The sequence below is a fragment of the Gopherus flavomarginatus genome, chromosome 6 (genome assembly GCF_025201925.1).
Source record: "Gopherus flavomarginatus isolate rGopFla2 chromosome 6, rGopFla2.mat.asm, whole genome shotgun sequence".
NCBI classification, from domain to species: Eukaryota; Metazoa; Chordata; order Testudines; family Testudinidae; genus Gopherus; species Gopherus flavomarginatus.
In genome coordinates, this window is record NC_066622.1 from 5,567,699 (window position 1) to 5,591,630 (window position 23,932).

At 42.3% G+C, this 23,932-nt stretch overlaps 1 protein-coding gene across 3 annotated transcripts in view; it reads left to right on the forward strand.

Annotated features, from left to right (window-relative positions):
- SYNPR (synaptoporin) overlaps nt 1–23,932 on the forward strand; it is a 182,341-nt gene that overhangs the window by 128,579 nt on the left and 29,830 nt on the right. For 2 of the 3 annotated variants that reach the window (XM_050957533.1, XM_050957534.1), the window contains one exon: nt 7,792–7,916. In XM_050957533.1, the coding sequence (XP_050813490.1) occupies nt 7,792–7,916 (125 nt within the window). Of the gene's footprint in view, nt 1–7,790; nt 7,917–23,932 lie in introns of all 3 variants that reach the window. The other variant, XM_050957535.1, reaches the window with a different exon arrangement.

Consider the following 23,932-nt stretch of genomic DNA (forward strand, 5'->3'; position numbering starts at 1 on the left):
TACTATCTTCAGTTGAATTGTCTTTATATTTACTTTAAACAAATCATAACATAATCAAGATACACCGTTATACTGTGTCCTCTGAAAGCCGTACGGTAGAGCTAAGTGTTTCCAATGTACAAAGGGCAACTTTTTGAGCCATATACTCTTCTGCCTTGTTCTCATGTAGCTCTATTGGAAAGTGTTAGGCAGTATAAAATTTGCCAAACATTTTGCAATCTCTTTATTATAGAGAATTGGGGAAAGGAAATATTTGATCATCATGCTAGAAAGTGTGTTTGTTGTAAAACACTTTAAATCGATAAAAATCGCTAATTAAAAAGTGCAAATACTTAATATGTTGCTATTAAAAATTGCCTGTGGCCCCTCTTGCTTTTCAGTTTTAAGAAAAGGGGAATCGCGTTGGAAGGTATTTCGTTCAATTTTAGCTCCTTTAGCACAAAGTCAAAGTTTTAAAGGCCAGTCTTGTTATGGTGAAAGTGGTGCCAAAGCTGTACCAGTGTGATCAGAGCGTGTGTGTGTGGGGGTGGGGGGAACAGCACTTGATGGTTCTCATGACTGTTATTGTGTTGCTTGTAATCTCTGTTTTTCATTTAAATTCAAACTCTGAAGAAGTAAGTACCTCTTGGCATAGCTTGATGTGGACCTCATCCAGTTCAGATTAGAGTTCTCAGGCAGTGGTCTATGACCCCCTGATGTTAGCAGAGCTCTTCATAGTAGGAATCCACAGCCGGAAACATTTTGAGAGGTAGGCTGTGATCAACTGAAGCGTTGGGAAAGAAGAGTGGCCTAGGAACATGCTGTCTAATGAAGAAGGCACTGAATGAAGATGCCAGGGAGCCATTCCCCTAGTCTAGATGAAGCTAAACTACCTTAAGGTCAAATATGAGAGTTTTAGCTTTCCTGGAATAGCAGGAAGGCAAGATTAGCAGATAAAGCTGGAAACTTACCTCCTCTTGGGAGGAATTTGGGTGTGTACGGAGGCCTGCTTTCCTCTTCACATTTAATGTGGGCAGGGCTCCATCACTAAATGTTGTATCTCACACAATTGATAAGACCAGTCAAAGTTAGAGCTATCACATGGACTCTTGCATAACATAAACATATGTGTGCAAAAAGCCAGTGGTTTATATAAATGTTTCATCAATTTTTAAATGGCAGTTAGCTTCATAATAGGATGTTTTGGCTGCCACGTGCTCTACATAAGCCTTTTAACTTGAGACACATAGGACATTTTTACATCTTCTAATGGCCAATGAAAAAAAAGCCCATATAATTCAGCAAACCTCGAAGAAAATTGATTTGAAGCAGGGTAATATATCACAGCAACTGTGAGGGTTTTAGGGAGTCACATGATAGGGAGATGCTAACTTTCTGACATACTGCTAGGACGTCAGACCTAAATTTTCAATATCTGCCCTCTCTTGCTGCGAATCAAATATTTGAAATTCTGAACTTTCAGAAAGTTTAACCGATTTGCGACTGCAAATGTTTGTGTCCCCGAATCAGACTGATCGCCAGCTGATATCTGCCATTTCACTGGCAAATAATATTTCTCAGTATGATGTAAACCTGAGTGCAGTGGATTGCAGGAGCAAAATTAGAGCCTGAATTGTCATCCTGCTGAAGATATGGTCTGATCTCAAAACAGAAGAAAACTCTAAGTGCCTCCAATTGATCGAAGTAAGTCAGCTATTGCACCCTGGCATCTCCTATGCTTGTCCTAATACGACTGCGAGACTGTGGTCTGTTGTGTGGCTTTTCCCCCACAGCAATTAGTAACAAATGAATCTTTAGAAGATGGAGTAAAATGAGTTCTGGAAGTGTATTGTGCATTACAGACTGTTCACTAGGCACCAGATATTTATTCCTTTTACATAGTGTCATAACACTTTCCAGGGATAACATAAGATAGTCACTACCTGGAGATATGTACAATGGGGTTTACACAGGTGAAGGCCTGAGATTGTGGAGGGAGTGAGGGGGTGACAAAACAAAGGAAAGGGGAGGCTCATAAAAGCATGTTCTAACCACCACCTCGCTGAGCGTCAAAGATGTGCTGCCTTTGCCACGGGAAACTTAAGGCAATGACCTCCCCACCCGGGAGGGCCGGGCCCTGTGTGGTGCAGCATTCTAGCGGCTCCTTCACACACAGCAATTGAGGAGGAGGTGGAGAGCTGCCAGAAATGGGTGGAGCCTCATCTCTCCCATGCATCAACCACTGGACAGAGTGGGCACAAGCTGAGCAGTAAGTCACCCCCTTTGTACTCAGTGATTGCCTGGTGTGTGACCCTCCGAGTCACTGTTCCTCCTGGAGCAGTACTGCTCCCCCAGCGCTTCTTGCTCAGGGCTGGGCCTAAGGACACAGTCTAGTCCATAGTGGCTCACAGCAGCTATGTGGTTGGAAGAAGTTTTATTTAATTTTAAAAGGAAATGTGGTGTGGATTCATGGCACAGATGGGGATATCGGTAAGTGTGGATTTATGGTAGGAAGTAAATAGGAGCATAACGAAACATGACTTTTACCAATAAACTTTTCAATTTCAGAGGGGCCAGGTTCCATCAAATTATTTTCCAGATGGAGTTTTTATTAAATCTGGCCCATGAAGTTCCCATTGCGGGGTTTCCAGCTGCAATTTACATAAATCTGCCTACAGTAAAATATAAGATCCTTGCAAAATTACAGCACAGGCAAAACCTGATGGGTAAATCTTGGTTTAATACATTATATACTCAACTGACAGCATAAAGCAATGAAAGCAAAAAGGGCGCCTGGCCAGAGCAGCATTGCTTGAACAAAAAGAAAACAATGCTTACAAGTTTGCCTTGAAATCCAGGGGGAAATATCCATTGTTGACAGCCTCTGTTCTTCCCCTCTGCCATGTGACATGTGGAGCTTCTCCCAAAAGGTACTGTTTGTGTATTTTCTGCTGCTGTCACCAGACCAGCTGTGCTTTTGTTAGCTTCTATCAGTTCAGTGTTTGCTATCGATGACCCTCCCACAGCAAGAGACAAAGCAATTGGCAGTGCCAGGGCAAGCCCCAGCTTTTGCAGAGCCTTCTGTAATGTCAGACATGCAGAGCCCTTTCCGGCCGTCTTTTCAATTCTAGCCAAGAGCCCACATCCATATCCTTCCCCAGGCTTCTGAGAAAGCCCAGAAGGCTGCTGGATGTGACATACGGGCATGGGATCGGGCATGCAGTGTTGTTAGGCTGGATGTAGACCATGGCTGGATAAGGAATTTAAAGAGGCTGCACAAATATAGGGGTAGCCTAGGCTGATTTGCCCACTGAAGAAAAGATGTCAAAACAAGAGAGGAGAGAACGTAGAGGAAGAGGAAAGTTACTGCTCCCTCCTGAGTAGTAGTAACTGTGGCTGTGGCAAATTCTTTATGAAGAGATGGATAGTTTCATAGATCCCAAGGCCAGAAGGAACCATTGTGATCATCTAGTCTGACCTCCTGTAGAACACAAGCTATAGAACTTCCTCAAAATGATTCCTAGAGCAGATCCTTCAGAAAAATATCCAACTGTGATTTAAAAAGAGTCAGTGACCTTGGTAAAGTGTTCCAATGGTTAATTACTCTCCCTGTTAAAAAACGTACACCTTATTTCCAGTCTGAATGTGTCTAGCTTGAACTGCCAGCCATTGGATTGTGTTAGACCTTTTGTCTGTTAGACTGAAGAGCCCATTATTAAGTATTTGCTCCCCCTGTAGATACTTATAGGCTGTCATCAAGTCTTCCCTGGATTAAAAGGAGCTCCTTGAGTTTCAATGGCATAGGTGTATACTATATTATAAAGCTTTAGCAAAACTGAAGTACCTTCAATGTGTACCTTTCTTTGAACACCGTGCCCCAAATACAGAGCAGCCCAGCTGCCAGGGAAATGGAGGAGATGCTACTGTGTATTTATAGCAGGGCTATCTCTTCCTGCATGCCTTTAGCGCCCTCTTTATTTGTTATGGCCTAGTAATCTTTGTGGCCCCCTGCATATCTGCAAAATAGTTGCATTTGCAACTCCATTAATTAGGCCAGAAAGCTGCTCAGCTCCAGTATTTCCCATTCTCCTTAAATATATTGTTTTCTGACTTTGCCTTTACAAATTAAAACAGAATGATTAATACCAGTTTTCATTGTGATTCTGTATGGAATTCAATTAGTTCCAAGTGCAGAATAACTCCTATTTACAAAGGAAATGTTTGAGCCTCATTTACTATCAAGGCCTATTATTTGAGTTACGGTAGCAACATTTATAGTTTCGGGATAAATATTTAACAAGCTCATACACAGCAAATCTCAGCTTTTACCTGCTTAGGTTTTTAGCCAGCCTGACATGGAATAAATGTTGTATTACTCCTTTCTATTACTGTTGTTCATTCAGAACATAGTGGCCGCTGGAGGCCAGTATCAGGGCTCCATTAGACTAGGTAGGGTGACCAGACAGCAAGTGTGAAAAATTGGGACAGGAGGTGAGAGGTAATAGGAGCCTATATAAGAAAAAGACTCCCAAATTGGGATTGTCCCTATAAAATTGGGACATCTGGTCACCCTATTAACAGGACTTTAACAAAAAAAACCTGTTCCTGCCCCAAAACATTTATAATATTGCATCAAGAGATAAGAGGGGGGTAAGAGAATTGCAGGGGGCATGGCAAGGTAATGGCAGCATATGCTAATGTTGTACAGTGAATAGTAGTTGTTCATCACTAGCCTATCTGCTGTCAACTGACAGGATTCTGTAGGCATCATAGCAGAGGTAAATTTCTACAGACTCTGCTCATAAGGAAGTGAATTAATAATATTGTTTTAAAATTATCTTCTTATCTGCGGCATTTATATGGTCCCATTAGCTTAGTGTCTGAACGTCCCATAATCTTTCTAATGTATTTATCTTCACATCAGCCCTGTAAGACAGGGTAATGCCATTATCCCCCTTTTACAGATGGGGAGCTAAGACAGAGGAGCCAAGGGCCAGATTTTTAAATTCCAGCGCCTGAAGATGTAGGTAGATGTTTAGTGGGATTTTCAAAAGTGCCTAGGCATCTAACTCCCACTGATTTCAAGCTTTCTGAGTAGGGCTTGTCTGTCCTTTGTGTTCTGTACCGACAAGTACTTGATAATGCTGTGGGGAAAGGGAAGAACATAGTATATGCTAGCACTGGGATACCTGTGAATGAGTGTTACGGGTTTCCCTCTGTGCACAGCCCATCGAAGATAGGAGCCTGCTACAAGCCCAGCTAGGGAGCCCTGGCTCTTTAGCTCAAACTAGTGCAGCTTGTGGGTTTAGTTCTGGAGGCCCCTTGTTCAGTTCCTGTTGTGGTGGCCAAGATGGTGGCCATCACACTGGCATGAAGAGAATGTCTCATCCCTTCACTATTAGGACTCCATTCTCACATTGCAAATTTACTGGAAGGCCACCTGCTATAGCTGGGGAGTTTTATGTTTCGATTTGGCTTTAAACTCTTTCTCTGGATTTTAATTATCATTGCCCCTTATAGATTTTCCTTTCAGCTCCCACCCATCGCTGACTGAAATCCCACTAACATTTAAGTAGAAGTGTGTTGTATAGATGCTGCCATGTGGGGATCATGCCTTATTTATTATTTCTATTGGGATAGCACCTAAAGACTACAATCAGGGCTCCATTGTACTGTGCAAATGAACAATACAGAGTCTCCGCCCCAGAGAGCTCTCACTTTAAGAGTGCTAAGCCTTCACACTAGGTTTGTTGGGAGACTAGACCCATTATGCTGGGCTCAGGGCAAACTCATAACACGGACCCCCATCCCACACAGATAGAACATAAGAACAGCCATGCTGGATCAGACCAATGGTCCATCTAGCCCAGTATCCTGTCTTCTAACAGTGGCCAATGCCAGGTGCCCCAGAGGGAATGAACAGAACAGATAATCATCAAGTGATCCATCCCCTGTTGCCCATTCCCAGCTTCTGACAGTCAGAGGCTAGGGACACCCAGAGCATAGGGTTGTGTCCCTGACCATCTTGGCTAATAGCCATTGATGGACCTGTCCTCCATGAAAACATACTCCAATTATATAAATAACAAACTCAAATGGCCACAACTTGGCCAGAATTTTTTTTCTCATGGGATGGGCTTGTGGCCCTCTGGCTATCTGCCCCCTTTGGACCGGGCCCGGATTGTGTACCCATTCCTCCCCCGCCTCTACTTGGAGCCTGCAGTTAGGCAGTCTTCTGCTTTGTTCCTCTCCACTTGCTGTTCCTCTCACATTGAGTGCTTCCTTCCCATACAATCTCAAGTGCCCGTACAAATGCTGTGGCCTGGCTTTGTTCTGGGTCACCCCCAGCAAATCATCTTGTGCCAGCAAAAAGCTTTTTCCGTTCCAAGTGCTCAGGAACAGGCCAGGTAACCTGGCAACAGCTGGCAAAAATATACATGTATATTAAGGAACCTGAAGATAGAGGAGGATAATGCATCTCCCAGTTTGGCTGTGATTGTGCCATGAAGTGGGGTGGTTGGTGGGGTGACAGTGTACAGCTGTTATTGACAGCACTTATTAGGGTCTTGTGCCTTGGAGGGGTTACAGTATGCTCTAGTTTTCTGTTTCCTCCATCTTTAATGCAGCAGTTGTTCTTTCATTCTGCCTCAAATTTACTTTTCCTGTTGCTGCTCACATATGTCCCTCCAGTGCTTCAGGACAGGCTCTTCTTTACTTGAAGTGTGTGCTATGTTTGTATTCCTCCTGCCTCACTGACCCATCGTTTATTTCATTGTTAATATGAACATGACATCATCTAGACAGCCAAATTCCACTCTCATTGACACTAGTGTAGCTCTGGAGTAATTCCATTAAAATGAGTGGAATTGCTCCAGATTTATACTGGTGCGAGTCAGAACAAAATTTGGCCCAGTGTGTGATTTTTTTATAGAAGTTACAAAAGTAGAATCAAGTGCCTGACGCATGTTCATGTCAAGTTTTGTTTTTGCAAAGCATCTTAAATGGACAATTGCAGAACCAATGCCAGCTTTGTCCTCCTGTGTTTAAAACAGTGTTAGAGCGAAAAAGAAAAACAATAGCACTACCACCTCCGCCATACGATATGCACGTGTCTTTGGGAATTAAGATGAAGTTGAACCTGGATTTGAACCACCTTAATTTTTGCCCATGTCTGGTTTGATGGTTGAATTTATTCTGTAACTTGCTTTGTTTTCCTTTGACTTTAGCATTGATTTATTGCATCTGCTCATCTGTCTAAGATTACAGTAATGATTCCAAAAACTGATAAACAGTGTTAATCTTTTATTCAAAGTCATATGTGGCCTCATTAAAATCTAATGAAGGATAATGTGATAACGTATTTTGCATGTTGTGTCAATGAACCATGTGTCTGCCTTTGTGTCACTCCTTCGAAATCCCTATACGGGCTCCTTATAACATTTTGCAGTGATTTTACATTTAAAGATTTCAAATGGTCCATTGTACTTGGTCAATCTTCATTCTTTCTCCATATGTTCCTAATCTAAACTAAGGTCTAAATTGCCTGGTTGTCATTTTTGGCACTGAGAGCAAGAGAAGCTCATAATTATGCCTCTTAATTATGGAATTCACGTCCTATTACTATTCGGAATAACCAGTCTGTTTGTATTAAAACCCAGCTCGAAGTAGTAACTGTTCTTGATTACTCTGCATTATTGATAATCTGAGGGAGTTACTTTGGTAGCGCCCTCTGACTCAGTCAAGAAACCCGCTGTATAGATCCATTTCTTCTTGCCACTGACGTGAAATTAAAATGTTGTTTGTTTTTCACAGCTTTTTGCGATCTTTGCATTTGCAACATGTGGTGGTTATTCTGGAGGCCTGCGGCTCAGCGTGGACTGTGCAAACAAGTCAGAGAGCGACCTCAGCATTGACGTAGCCTTTGCCTATCCTTTCAGGTAATCCATTTTGGTTCTTGACTGTTCATATTCAAGGATGCAGCTCACCTGGGACCTTATCTGAATCCCACTGTCGACAGTGGGAAGACTCTCATTGAGACTTTCAAGTTGCAGTGGAGGAGGTCGAGGTTGGATGTTAGGAAAAACTGTTTCACTCGGAGGGTGGTGAAGCACTGGAATGGGTTACCTAGGGCGGTGGTGGAATCGCCATCCTTAGAGGTTTTTAAGGCCCAGCTTGACAAAGCCGTGACTGGGATGATTCAGTTGTGTTGGTCCTGCTTTGAGCAGGGGATTGGACTAGATACCTCCTGAGGTCTCTTCGAACCCTAATCTTTTATGATTCTATGATTACAATGGGCTTTGGATGGGGCATCTCTTTCAAAAAGTTTTGGACAATAAGGGTAACATTTTCAGAAGCACTTAAGTGACATAGAAGCCTAAGTCCCATTTTCAAAAGCGACTTAAGAGCCTAAGACTCACTGAAAAATCAATGGAGCTTAAAGCTCCAAAGGGCCAGATTTTCAAAGGTATTTAGGTGCCTAATGGCAATTTTCAAAAGCACGCGAACAGGTTATTCTAATGGAAGTTAGGTGCTTGGGTACTTCTGACAACTCCATTAGGCAGCTAAGGCATCTTTAGGCACCTAAAATCTGGCCCTAAATCCCTTTTGAAAATGTGATTTAGGCTCCCTAATCACTTAGATATTTTTAAAAATCTTGCCCTGAATATAAGAGGAAAAAGGTGGGTGAGATAATCTTTTTATTGGACCAGAAGAGACAGAGACAAGGTTTTGAGCTCCACTGAGCTGCAGAAGAGCTTTGTGTGGCTTGAAAGCTTCTCTCTGCCTTTGCTGCCAACAGAAATTGGTCCAATAAAATATCTCACCCACATTCTTTCTCTTATGTCCTGGGACCAACACAGCTACAATAACATTGCAAACTCTAAGCCGAAGAAGACATAGTGGGGCAAAAAAAAGATTAAAATTGAAAAAATGCATTTGCTGCTAAGGATTCTAATTCTATACAACTTTGAGTGAAAATAACACCCTCAGCATCACTTTTAAAATATGAACGAGGTCCAGTCTACGAACCCGTACTGCATTTCTGTACAACTATACTCTTCAAGAAATCTTGAGATGGCAAAAAACAATGAAGGTTGTGTAGCCCAGTCTCAAATGAAGTACACCATGACCCTATCTGATATTGTTATATTGCTTCTAGAAATCATATGCTGTTTTGCTTATGATTTCATTATGCATAGACCAGGAAGAATGTGTTTGCCTTTACAGCACTAACTGAAATATAACATCTTCCAAACTATGCACACTGCTGGTGATTTCTTGAATTGCTGTTAGTTTATGGTATATTTATATTACTCTAAAGAATCATATTTCCTTTATAGAAATGGTTTTTTTATTTTACTATTCTGCACAGCCTTTAACATCTCTTTAGTATGCATGAGATGAGTTTTGCAAATGGAGTTATGTGAATTTATAATGTGATTTGCTTTCAAATATGTCATTTCACCAGCATTTATTATAGAAGTATCTGTAGTAAAGAGCTTTTAATTTAAATTATTATAAAACATTATTTTATTTTAAAAGTTGTTAACACTAAATGGTAATTAAGTATCGATTGGCACTGTACGAGGAACGTAGAGTATTGCTTTGGAAAGAAAACAACCAGGTATACTGTATTATTGTTCATTAGGAAATGGCAACAAATTTACAAATAACTACTGGGTAATTGTACGTTTCTAACAAATATGAAGGACAACTTGTCAATGCGATGCCGCTGTAGCAAGGAAATCTAACAGAATTACTTACATTATAAGACTTACAAGTGTATAGTTCCACATCAGAAGGGAGATATTATCAAAGGAGAATCTTAGGACAGATACTGAAGATACTCAAAGTGTTTTTGCAAATAAGACATTTGTGTGCAAAGATCAAGTACTCAGAAACATACACACACAGTCTCATCTACTAACTTTGAAAATCTGTCCCTGTGCTTCCACTGGAAGTCAGTTATGTTTCACTTAATTAGTCTTTCCTATTATGCTTGTTATTCACAAGTGTTTCCTTTCTCCTTTCTCTTTAATGCTCATGTCAAGCGATGAGATAAGGTGCCTTTGTACAGGCTGGCTAATGCAACTCTTGAAGCAATGGCAAACAATCTGCTTTCTGAGCTCTCACTTATTTTCAAGGCTCTCTTCCATTCTCTGGCAAACCTGATTCTACGGTTTGATCTACACAGGCAGAACTCTGACCACTAACTTCTGTGGGACTCAGTAGGGGTCCACCCATTCAAATCTTACTTCGGGATCCCTAACCAGCACCCCAAAGAACGTGGCATTTGTGCAAGCAGAGTGAATTTCCCACTGTTTGTAAGTCTATAGTCACACAGCAGTTTTATCAAGCTGCCTTCTGATTTCTGATCATTGGCTGAAAACTGAAGGAGGTGTGGGTGAAAATCAGAAATCAGAGGAGCCGCACAGATTCTGGCTATGCTTGTAGCTGTCATGGCTGTCAACTGGAGCATTTGAATAGGGGAGAGCTGTCTTTTTAAAAATCTGCCTTGCAACTTAACTTGAAGATACAGAAACATGCAGAGGGCTCAGCGGATGCTTCCCTTCCTATTGCTATGGGCACTGCAGGATTTCTCACTGTTTTTCTTGGAAGTTACAGCAACCAGGTTTAGACCATTGAGTTTTTAATGGGTAAATGTGAACAGCTTTAAACAAAAAAAAATTGAGACTCCTTGCCCAAGAAAAGCAAGCAGGATTTGGCTTTGCAAGGGTCTGCTGGCCAGCTTCTCACTGGAAAAGAAGAGATTTCAACGTAAGCAGCATAACAAGTTTTGTAAATGTATTAAAGTGGTTTGGAAATGTTATCCTCTTATCAGCTTCAAAATGCCCAATTGATTTAGGGGCCTGTCTGATTTTCAGAAGTGATTTAGGCACTAAGGGTGCAGTGCTCAGCGTGATAGCACGTAGCTGACTTAGGAGCCTACATCTCATTTTCTTCAGGGATTTAGGCACATAGGAGCCAAAATCCCATTGTCAGTTTATGGCATTTAGAATAAGTGCCTAAATCACTTTTGAAAATGAGACTGTCTCCTAAATCAGCTGGTGTTTCAATGTTTAGTGTAGCAAGGGCTAAATACCCTTCAAAATCTGTGCCTTTGCTGCCTAAATATGCAGATAGACACCTAGTGGGATGTTCAAAACCACCTTTGAGGTGCCTAGCTACATCCTTAGAGGCCAAAATACCTTTTTGAAGTCTGGTCCTTAGGCCCCTTGGATGAGATTTTGGCTCTTAAGCCACTTAGATGCTTTTGACATTTTTTCCCAACATGCTCACACTAGAGCAGGTTCAGAAGATTTTCAGAGAAGCAAAAGAGAGTTGGGTACCCAAATGCACCAGAAGTTATGCATCTAACTCCCCTTTCTGCCTCTGAACCACTCCCCTCCAGTGAGTAGGAAGTTTAGAAGTAAGTACGGAACCCAGGCAGAACTACTGCAAACCCAGGGCTTGTCATCTGGGGATTAGCTCCATTCAGGTCTGACGCTCCCCTTCTGATTGTTGATCACGCCACATTCCTCCTGGCTCTCCATGACTTGCAGTGCTTCCTCTTCATGACTCAACCCTCCAACCAGGTCACTGTAGTCCTCCCCTTCCATGGCTTCAAAGTCCTACTGGCTCAGCTGTCTGCATGCCAATCCAGACAGTCTTCTTTCTCATTTTCCCAGCAGCTGGTAGGGGAACCCAGGCCAACCTGCTACTCCGGGTGCCAGCCCAGGGACCCGATGTCCAGCAACTACAGTCTGCTGGTTCCCAGACCCTGTCACTATTTCCCTAGACTCTTTCCGACTCCCTTCTCTATCTTCTGCCCCCAGTTCACTGGCCAAACTCCCTCCTCCCATGGAGTAACTGAAGACTACTTCCCCTCTTGGACTCTTTGCCAGGCGCTGTAGCTGTTAAGAGCCATGGAATGAATTGGGGATCCTATCCACACACAGTTGATTTCTGTTCACCATGCTACGTATTACAATAAACTAATTTGTTGGAGTCTAGTTTTCATACCAGGAAATGAAATATAGAAACTACATTAACAGTGCATCTACTTCGCACATGAATTACCCCCAGAGGTTCACATCTGTGCATTTCCAGAGATTTAAAAACTCATTTCTGAAAAAGAATTTACATACAATGCCATGCTACACAAGGTACAAAAGTACTGTATAAGTATAACTAACACTAGGTACACTTTTCAGCACAGATTCTTATCATTTTGACATCCCTAGCAGGACCTCTTCCCTGATATTTACAAACCACCTACTCAGAATTATTTCTACTAGTCTAAGCAGCTGATTATCATTCCAGTTTTGATTTATCTAATTATCCTGGTGCCTGGAAATGCTAGTTCTCTGCAGCTAAGAACCTGCCAAGGTTGCCATTTTGTAATGCATTTTGCTATTCATCAGTGTCGCTTTGAAATCTGGTGTATGAATAAAAAGCCCTGAGAGGCAGATATTTACTACTGATGTTCCTGGTTTTAGAGTGCATTTGATCTATGTACAGATGAAGCCCTTTCAAAGTTGCTACACCCATTGTCACCCACATAATGTATTTCTGAATTGCTGCCTTTGTGCTGAACACAGTTACTTCATAACTGTCCACATAAAATGTACTGAACGTGTTTTTCTTCTAAGTGGCAAAGTTGCATTGAAATTATCAGGCTTTCTCAGCTGTTGATTTCAATAAAACTTTTCTCATAGCAAAAATGCTATGCCATAATATGTATTACACTAAAATGGCATTATCTCAGCCAGTCAGAGTACAGGGATGCTAGGGGTTAATAAGCCACAAAAGTATTATCATCTCTCACTTATTCAAATTCCAGAACTGTGGCTGATGGGGAACTGACCTGAATCATGACTGTGGTTATATCTCAATAAATATATAATATGCAAATCTCTGTGCTCTGGCTAGCTAAGGGTCATTAGCCAATCAGAATGCAGAATTGTGCATAATAACTGCACAGCCGTTCCATGCAAAATGATTGGCTGTTGAACCAAAACGCCACATTCCGGTGTGCACAACAAATATGGCGTCCTCTCCTTCCTACCTCCCTGTTATGACACCCACCTCTGCTCCTCTCAGGAGTCCACCCTCAGCCCATCTGCCGCTCTTCTGAGGAAGCTGCTGCTCTGTGGGCTAAATCTTTTTTAATTTCAATCCTGTTTATTTGAAAAGCTCTCTCCAGCCCCCAGTATTAGCTGCTCTGATAGAGGAAGAGTCTTTTGCCCTTCCCTAGTCAATGTTTAAAATAAAACTTCGAAATAGGGGGAAAAAAAACCACTCTATCAGAAGGCACAAAGGAAAAGCAGGAGAGGAGTATAATGTGTTATGTAATGAAACATATTGCAAATCATCATTGTGAGAGTGGGGGGTGCTCCTTCCTAAGGAGGAGGGAGGATCTGTTTCAATATAATAACTTAAAGGGACTGCCTGTTAACCCTTGAGTCAGATCCTGGACCTATAAACCTCTTTGTTTTCCGCTATAGGATTGCAGTAGCCCAACCCTTGTAATCCAGAGACACCCTCGAGTTAAGTAGTGTATAGAAATTTATTTTAGCACCTGCTCGTTGCACTTGAATTCGATCCTGCAAGGTGTTGAAAATATTGGTTCAGCGGAGCACATGCTTAAATTTCAACACAAGTCGTTGTCTTAGCATATGTGCAACATACCTCCCGTGGCATGTGATCAGGATTCGTCACCGGATTTAGTCCGCTGATTAGATCGTTCACTTCTCTGGGCCGGGCCAGGTACTGACGGGGAGTACGAAGTGAATGTTGATCCATGTAGCCCCACTGAAGTCAAGGTTAAAGCTCAGCATGTGCATAAATGCTTGCAGGGTCAGGCCTTACTTACTAGAGAGATGGAGATGTTGATTGTCCCCTGACTGTTGTGGAAGGCCTAAGAAGCTGATGAAAGGGGAATATGATGTTTTTTCTATTACTGTTTCTGTGCATCACCGCAGTGAACAAAACAAGCATTAATATTTGTCCTTACCACCTCAGTATCTTTTCAGTGAAATATTCAATGCCTCTCCAAATAATCCTGTGTCAGTTTATAAAGTCAAAAAACAGAAAGCTCTGTCTGATTGGACTTTTTCGTTCATTCTCTCTGAGTCTCTCATTTGAATAAAAAATTCCTTTAAAGTTTGATTGTTTGCTTGCTTAAAGTTAAAGCTTGTCGGCACATAAAGGCTGAACTAGTATTTCTACTGAACCCAGGCCTGATTGCCAGATCAGAAGCCACAGATTATCATTAGGGAAACCATAGCTAGACCAATGCATTTTTAAACAATCTTCTGTTCAAAAATCCTGTTTCTGTCCCAAAATGAACCTTTTTTTTTTTTTTTAGGTTTCTCTTCTTCCAAACCAAATCCCTTTTATAAAGTTTTTTTTCTTACCTTTTCAGAATTTATTTTCAGTATTCACCAGAAAGCATTGCTTTGTCCCAACTCTGGCATTTTTATTGATGCTTTTGAATTTGACAGATTGTTAGGGGATCATTTGTTCTGCTAATCTGTGGGCTTCTAGAAGACCTGCGTAAAGGCCTTGATGCATTTGACCTGCTAAATTATTATTTTTAAAATTAAGAGGTGTCTCTCTTTGCAGAGAATTATTTCTGAGTGTATGATCATGGCCACTGAGAGAACAGTTGCAGAAATGTCACTTCAGAAGCATGTTTGCTGTGTTGTTTTACCCGTGTTGGTCCCAGGATATGAGAAAAACCAAGGAGGATGAGGTAATATCTTTTATTGGACCAACTTCTGCTGGTCTCTTTGAAGAGCTCTGCGAAGCTCAAAAGTGTGTCTCTCTCACCAACAGAAGATGGTCCAATTAAAGATATTACCTCACCCACCTTGTCTGTCTCAATTTAGAACCATGACAAATGAATGAAACAAGTGCAAAACCTTTATACAGATACTGTGGGGCTGTCTGGTGATGTGAAGTCACACCTGATAACTCCCAGCTCTGTGAGAAAAGTCTAGGAAGGACATGCAGAACAGTATTTATTGTTTGTATTATTGAAACACCTAGGAGTCATAATCATGGACCAGGACTCCATTGTGCTAGAGAAACTGTCTGTGCCCCCAAAGAGCTTTTACAACCCATGTGGCAGCTTGCACATTCTGTTAATTAAGATGTTATGTCTTTAGGGGGTAGAGTTATCCAGTGAACAGAAGTAGCCTGGGCAGGAGGATATGGAGGAATAAATTGTTCTCATTATTTCAGCTTGCTGCCTAGGACCTGCTCATTACACTCAGCATCTTCCAATCATAGTTCGCTTTTGAGGATGCATGGAACGAGACAGGAAAGCAGCACTCTTGAGTGGTATAGCAAATAGCGAGGGCACATGGTATACCTGAACATATCAGACTATCCCTAATTTCAACTGGGGATGGTTCTGGGCCAAATTTCAGAGCAACCAATGTCTGATTTTATCTTCTATGCTTTTTTTTTTTCTTCTTCACATTCCAGCCCCAATTATATTCTGGGATGAGAGTCAGACAGTACAATGCCAGTCTAGGAAGCCAGCTGGAGATCTTGCATTTCTGTCAGTTTGCCAGTCAACCAGGTGTAATGCGAATGGTACGTTAGTGGTAGAACAGATACCACTGGTGTCACACTCTCTGGAACCTTTCCTTTGAATCACAGTGAATTTACACTTTGAGCTCCCAGGTTTGTTTTCTGCCCTTTTAACAAGATCTTGCAAGGTATTTCATTGTGGGAAGCTGGCCAACCCTGTAACTACAGTATCTAACTAGCTGTTGACTGAACAATTCGCTCTTATTTTATATAGCATTTTTCACACAAAGGGTGCCGCAAAATGTCCTATAGAATTAAGTGCAAAGTGGTGAGGGCTGCGTGGTATAAATGACAGAAGACAATGGTATTAATGCACTGGGACCAGTCCTTGGGTCTGGCCCAGTTCTGCTCAGCATGTTCCTAGAGCAGACATGCAAATGTGACTGTGTCTCACCTTTTCACTCCCCCACTTCTAGGACTGATTGGGATTTGGTGTCCAAATAAGAACAGCCTCAGGGTTAATTAATAGTGTTTGAAGACATTCCTCTTGCTGATGAGAAGCAGTTCTGCCCTTGAGGCATCTGAAGCTGAAGGTATCTGAGATGAAGCCACAGGTTTGATTGGCCAGTGTGAGCAGTTTGGGTGAATGTGGACAGTTATCGAAGAGGTTAAAGTATATCCTGATGTACAGCTGAGCCTCCTCAACATTAAAGTGGTAGTTAGGGCTGAGGGTAGAAATAAGATGACTTCGATGGAAAGGCGGAGGAAACCAAACGCTGCACCCACCATGACTCCAAAGGGGGAGTGGTTTGTAATGGTAACTGGAGCCGCAAGAAATGGCTGTTTCTTCAACCGCTTTGCTGAGCAGTGAACATTTGGGGATTAGGGTTTGGGGCAGGGAGAGGGGAAGGGATGGATAGTGGCAGAGTTTAGAGAACGGGGCAGTGTAAAGGAGCTGTTAGCCATAACGGTAATGTCATGGGTAGAGATGAGGGAGATGGCACTTAATACATAGAGTTGGGTGGAAATTTTTGGCAAATAGTCAATTCATCAAAAAACCCATTTTGGGGGGCACACTGAAACGATTTGTGCATTTGGGCTGAATTTGGCAAATAATTTCAGCAGGAAAAAGAATTTGAAAATGTCTAGACATTTCATTCTGATATTCTGAAAACAAACTATTGCAGTGTTTCACTTGGAATTTTTTTTTAACAAAATGGGTTTTTTCCAGAAAATTCAATTATTTGCTTAAATCTATTAATAAGCAAAAGAAGAAGCTGATTTTTAAGTGACTAAATTGTACCAGCAAGAAGCATGCAGGATAATGGTGAAAGAAGAAGAGGGGTTAGGGTAATATTTTCCCCTACATCTCTGTAAAATAGATCTTCCATTTATTAGTCAAATACTTTAGAATCATAGAATATCAGGGTTGGAAAGGACCTCAGGAGGTTATCTAGTCCAATCCCCTGCTCAAAGCAGGACCAATTCCCAACTAAACCATCCCACCCAGGGCTTTGTCAAGCCTGAGTTTAAAACTTCCTAAGGAAGGAGAATCCGTCACCTCCCTAGGTAACCCATTCCAGTACTTCACCACCCTCCTAGTGAAAAAGTTTTTCCTAATATCCAACCTAAACCTCCCACACTGCAATTTGAGACCATTGCTGCTTGTTCTGTCATCTGCCACCACTGAGAACAGTCTAGATCCATCCTCTTTGGAACCCCCTTTCAGGTAGTTGAAAGCAACTCTCAAATCCTCCCTCATTCTTCTCTTCTGCAGACTAAACAATCCCAGTTCCCTCAGCCTCTCCTCATAAATCATGTACTCCAGCCCCCTGATCATTTTTGTTGCCCTCTGCTGGACTCTTTCCAATTTTTCCACATCCTTCTTGTAGCGTAGGGCCCAAAAGTGGACACACTACTCCAGATGAGGCCTCACCAATGTCTAATAGAGGGGAATGATCACATCCCTCGATCTGCTGGCAATGCCCCTACTTATACAGCCCAAAATGCCATTAGCCTTCTTGGCAACAAGGGCACATTGTTGACTTATATCCAGCTTCTCGTCCACTGTAACCCTTAGGTTCTTTTCTGCAGAATTGCTGCCTAGCCACTCGGTCCCTAGTCTGTAGCAGTCTGTGGGATTCTTCTGTCCTAAGTGCAGGACTCTGCACTTGTCCTTTATGAACCTCATCAGGTTTCTTTTGGCCCAATCCTCTGATTTGTCTGGGCCCCTCTGTATCCTATCCCTACCCTCCAGCATAACTACCACTCCTCCCAGTTTAGTGTCATCTGCAAACTTGCTGAGGGTGCAGTCCACGCCATCCTCCAGATCATGAATGAAGATATTGAACAAAACCAAATCCAGGACTGACCTTTGGGGCACTCTGCTTGATACTGGCTGCCAAGTAGACATGGAGCCATTGATCACTACCCATTGAGCCTGACGATCTAGCCAACTTTCTGTCCACCTTGTAGTCCATTCATCCAGCCCATACGTCTTTAACTTGCTTGTATAACCCGTATGGGATTAGATTTAGCCACTGTACTGTGATTTAATAGAGCACATTTCTGTTAAGGCGATATCCGCCTCTGTTTCTAAAATGTATTTTTCTGGCTGTTGGCAAACTTGAAGGCTGCAGTAACTCTACCTCCTTTGGACATGATCAACGTTGCTTTTTGTATCACGGTGGCACCCCCTTCTGTAAGTAATGATATAAGCCCGTATCCTAGTGAGTACAGTGTCAATTAGTAATGATGAAAGACAGAATGTCTAAATTATATGTCTAACTAGTGTAATTTACAGGATGAAGGACCCTAAGAGAGAGTTGTAGAAGTAGAAAAACTAGCAGTGTACATTCAAGTAGGCCACCCACTGTTTTGACTCTCACTCTTCCTGCTACCTTTGGGTTCATTCTCATTTGCCCTGTACTTTGTGCAGGCATTATACCAAATCAGAATGGTGATGTTTGTCACTCACTTTGCACAGGTTGAAGTGATTGTTCAAGGCAGGGGAGAATCGAGCCTTTTGTGCTAAGGCCCAGTGTTTGAGGGGTAGTGGGGATAGGGGGATGAGAGGGGTTTTCACTGGGAGAGCAGTGCCAGTGTATGGTGGGGCTTCCATCGGTGTGGCTTACCGCAGTAGTTGACTGGCGCAGTGGTTCTACGGTAGGTGTCGTGTTACACCAGTGCACATTGTCCTAGTCTAGACCAGCCTCAAGACAAATTCAGACTAGAAATACATTTTTTTAACAGAGAGGGTAATTAACCATTAGCGCAACTTACCAATGGATGTAGTAAATTCTCTGTCACTTGAAGTCTTTAAATGAATGTGGAATCTCTTTCTGAAAGATATGCTGTAGCAGAAACACAAGTTATTGGGCTGGGTGTAGGAACTTCATGGGATGAAGCTCTCTGGCCTGCACTATGCTGGAGGTCAGACTAGATGATCATAATGGTTCCTTCTAGCCTCTATCAATCTGTAAAAGTCTCCTTTAAACCTGCTTACCAAGGTGTGACCTCCTTACCTATCGCTTCTGAACAATGCCCATTGACAGGGTTAGTATCCAATCCTTTAAGGCTTTGTGTTCAATAATAGATCAATAAAGCTGGAGATCTTGAGCTCTATTGATTAATTAGATACAGTTAGTATAGGCACTTAGGAATAGGTCACTGCTTTTATTATCTTCATCCACCATGCTGCTTCGTATCCTGCTCTCAGCAATGCCTTTTATCCTAATTTTGGCCCTCTGTGGACAGATTTGCCTAAACAGGCCTTTTTTTTAATAGCTGTAGTACAAACTGGAAGTGACATGAACGAAGACCATAATGTGGCATCCCACTGTGCCAAGTTCAGGAGGAGAATCCTTCTGGGTGCATGCTGCTCTAATTGTGACATTTTAACAATTCCCTTTTCGTTTTAATGTGGCCTAATAATACAAAGCTAACTTGAGTCTTCAGCGTCTTGGTTTCACACATAAGTATTAGTTTATACTTCTTTTCATTTAACTCTGATTCACATATTTTGGTTATGTATGGTGTTATTGGAAAGAGGGAAAGGTTTCATTTTTTTAAAATAGGACATTTAAAAGTGCTGACATGTTTTTCCATGTGTGGGTACAGCCAAACAACAACCTGGGGGTCAGATTCACAACTCATGTAAATCAACATAGCTCTCTTGAAGTCAATGTCAACATTCATCGACTTCAGTGATGCTACACTGATTTCCACCAACTGAGAAGCTGGCCCTTTGTTTTTGACTGTGATGATTTGAGGAATCTGTCTATATACAATGTATAAATTCTGTTGGATGTACAATTGCTGTTCCATTGAATGCCTCAGTGTGTATGGAAACCACCATTTGCTGTCAAGTCTGTAGAGTGTCTTCCAGAACAGGGAAAATGGAGCATCATTAAACCTTGATGGGTCAAGTGGAAGCCGCTCAGGAGAATGGATGGCTGAAGCCTCGAGAAACCAGTCAGACCAAGTAGCTGAAAGGGGAAGGGATTTAGAGCAAAGAGGGCCTGAGGGACTCGCAGACACAGGAAGCTTGGCCAGGAAGGAGGAAGAGAGAGGCATACTGTCATAGCAGAAGCGTCCTTTTGAACTGCAGGACCTGGTGCAGAGGGAGGAGACTGGCTGCCCAGGAGAGAGGGAGTCTCCATGATTCGGAGGAGAAGCCATGCGCAGAAGAGGACTCTGACTTCAGCCCAAAGAACGCTCTAGAGCATGAGGAAACTGAGGCAGGCAAATATATATGGCTGGCTAATTGTTCAGTCTAGATCTGCATATTTCTCATGCGATATAAAGTACACAGTGATTGGTTTTAGGGAACCCTTACTAAGCCCATGTGTCTCTTTGCTTTCACTGTCAAGTTTCCCTGAAGAGGTCAGTGCAATGACAAGGTTGGAGCTCTAGGAAAGAGGATGTTTAAACTACTGGAGGCTAAGGGGTATTGAACATCAGGGTAGTTTCAAGCTAAGCATAATGCTTAAGAGCTAAGCATGTGAGTTGAGTGCTTTGCTGCATTGGAGCATGGCTGTCTGTGCTTTACAGAGCTCTAAGGCTCATCAGTAACTGTCTTGCTACTAAATTTGAAGAGCAGCCTAATGAAGAGTGTCACTTGATTTACATATGTAAGACTGACAGACCCCAGTCTTTGGCGGGTGGGATTGAACCTTGGACCTCTGGCACTTAATACATGATCCTCTATTTGTTAGCTCATTAATCTCTCTCTCTAAATGGTCTTGGTGCCGCTAGATGGGACAGAACACCGCACCCAGGAGGTGTGTGGGTTACATACTTCCCCTGGCTGAAGAAGCATGTCCCAAGCTTCAGAGACTTCCCAGTTGAAATCCCAGACAAGTCCCCACTTGTAACTTGGATGGGCCATCAGCCAGATGGCTTTTAGCTCATGCAGTAGAGGTTCATGTACTAACCTCCCAAGGTCCCAGGTTCAATCCCTCCTGGCAACAACTGGAGTCTGTTGGTGTTATACATATATGCCCAGGAGAGTCCACTGACACGTAACTGGCTCTGAAGTGAATGGGAAGGAAAGGGGTAGCAACATTCTACAGGTCATGTTTTGTTGCAAAGGAAGGAACATTTGGGTTCTTAAATCAGCACTAAACTGTAGGCTCCTTTATTGTGGCGTCTGCAGCAATTGCATTTTTGATGAACTGGGACACTGTTGTTCCACACTGGCTTCTCTCTCTTAATAGACGTGATATTTTATGCTTCTTTACCCTGTTTTGGAGCCAGAGGAATCTTCACTAATGCTTTACACGTAGTGAATTCTTTAAGTGTAAGTAATCCTTGGATTTATTAATGTATTCAGCTCTTTCCCCATTTCTGTTTTAATATACATTCATGCAGGGTCTCTGTGGCATTCTGCATGTCGTGGTGTTTTTATCTAAGCCTGTCATGAGAACTTTTTTTCTGAAAGCAAGACTTTTTTTCAAAGTTACTTCTCTTGCAGATTTTTTTTGCACTTTGTAATGCTACTCTTTTCCAGAATATTTTTGAAAATTTCAAGCCCTGACTTCAGTGCCAGAACATAGGCAGCCAATGCAAAAAACATTCCTACCTACTTTACTTTGGTTGCTATTTGACTGAATTTCCACTGAGGTTATGTAGTGTCAATGTAGTGAGTAATTGAACAAATTCTCCCCCATTTTAATCTTCCTTCAAAATACGTGTTCACAGGGCTTCTCCAGAATACTAATTCCAAATCTAGACAAGTCTACGGATCCATTTGTAAAGCTTTCACAAGATTTTTTTTGTCTGTTCTGCTGTTACCCGTGGCTCAGGCTTGAACTAAATTGCCTATGGTTTAGTGAAAAATATCACTATTGCTATCCACAGTTAACAGATTACTGGGAGTGTCTGTGTGATCTTTCCTAATATGGCCACATTCTTTTATGGAATGTAGCACTGCTCTTGGATTTCTAGGTAACTGTTGTGGCACTTTGGGCAGACCCTTTGTCAAGATTCCTTCCCCACTCTGAATTCTAGGGTACAGATGTGGGGACCCACATGAAAGCCCCCTAAGCTTATTTCTACCAGTTTAGGTTAAATCCTGGTACTCTGCCACCACCAAGTGATTTAACAAGAAACAGGGAAAGGACCACTTGGAGTTCCTCTTCCCCCAAAATATCACCTCAAGCCTTACACCTTTTTCCTGGATAGGCTTGAGAAATGTCCTAACCAATTGGTAACAAAGTGATCAAAGACCCAAACCCCTGGATCTTTGGACAACGGAAAAATTAGTCAGGTTCTTAAAAGAAGGATTTTATTAAAAAGAAAAGGTAAAAATCATCTCTGTAAAATCAGGATGGAAATAATTTGACAGGGTAATCAGATTCAGAGAGCCCAGAGGAACCTCCTCTAGCCTTGGGTTCAAAGTTACAGCAAAACAGAGATAAACCTTTCTCTAGCAAAGGAACATTTACAAGTTGAGAAAACAAAGATAAAACTAACATGCCTTGCCTGGCTGTTACTTACAAGTTTGAAATATGAGAGACTTGTGCAGAAAGATTTGGAGAACATGGATTGATGTCCGGTCCCTCTTAGTCCCAAGAGCGAACACCCACCAAAACAAAGAGCACAACAGGAGCCTTACCTGTCCCCCCTCCCCGCCCCCCCAAGATTTGAAAGAATCTTGTCCGCTTATTGATCCTTTGGGTCAGGTGTCAGCCAGGTTACCTGAGCTTCTTAACCCTTTACAGGTAAAAGGATTTTAGTCTCTCTGGCCAGGAGGGATTTTATAGTATTTATCCTTCTCTTTATAGTTATGACATGTCATAAACAACAGTCCCAGCCTGCCCACTGCTTAATCGTTGACTTTATACAGAAATAAGTAGTTTATCTCACAGCAGCATATACAGCGCAGAACGTGTGAATAACAGATTGTCTCATTAAAAACAGAACTTCAACAAAAATTCTTACTAATGAGTCAGGAAACTGAAAACATGTGAGAGAGGAAAATATTTTCCAGTATTCTGACTGGAAACCACCCACCAGAGAATACTCTTTTAGTAAAGCTTTTCCAGATAAATTGCCAGTGGCATATTACATTTTTTTATATAATGTCTGCTGTGGAATTACACCCACAGGTGCGTTCTGACAGCGTTCTAGAGAAGTGGAACCCTTTTAAATCCCTGAAGACAGCTGTAATAAGAATGAGATTTTTAGGATCAGTGTTAGGGCCTGGCCCTACAAACATTTCAGCAGGTGTGTGATGCATATGTGCAAGTATATAGTGAAGCTGATGTCTGAAGCAGGGCTACTTGTGATTTTGCGTATCCCTAGGAAGACCTTAGTGGAAGTTATGAAAGGATTTTAAAAGTGAACATCTCTTGGACAGCGATCAGTTTAAAAAAATACAAGGGGCCAAATCTATAGCAACTGACACTTGATTTTTTGTGAGTATCTAGATCTTAAGTGACACTTGATGATTATTTTTTTTGTCCTGTATTCACAAGAGGCATTGGGCCAGTTTTAGCAGTGATGTGTACATGGCATAGGGTTAGATAAGGGTTGTCAACTTTCTACTCACACAAAGCCAAACACCCTTGCCCGCCCCTCTTCTGAGGCCCCATCGCTTCTACGAGGCCCTGCCCCCGCTCACTTCATCGCTCACTCTCCCCACCCTCACTCACTCGCTCATTTTCACTGGGCTGGAGCAGGGGGTTGGGGTATGAGAGGGAGTGCGGGCTCTGGTATGGGGCTGAGGATGAGGGATTTGGGATGTGGGAGGGGGATCAGGGCTGGGACAAGGGATTGGGGTGCTGGAGGTTATGGGGAGGGCTCTGTCTGGGGGTGTGGGCTGTAAGGTGGGTCCAGGAATGAGGGGTTTGGGGTGCAGGAGGGTGCTCCAGGCTGGGAGTGAGGGGTTTGGGGGCAGGAAAGGGATGGG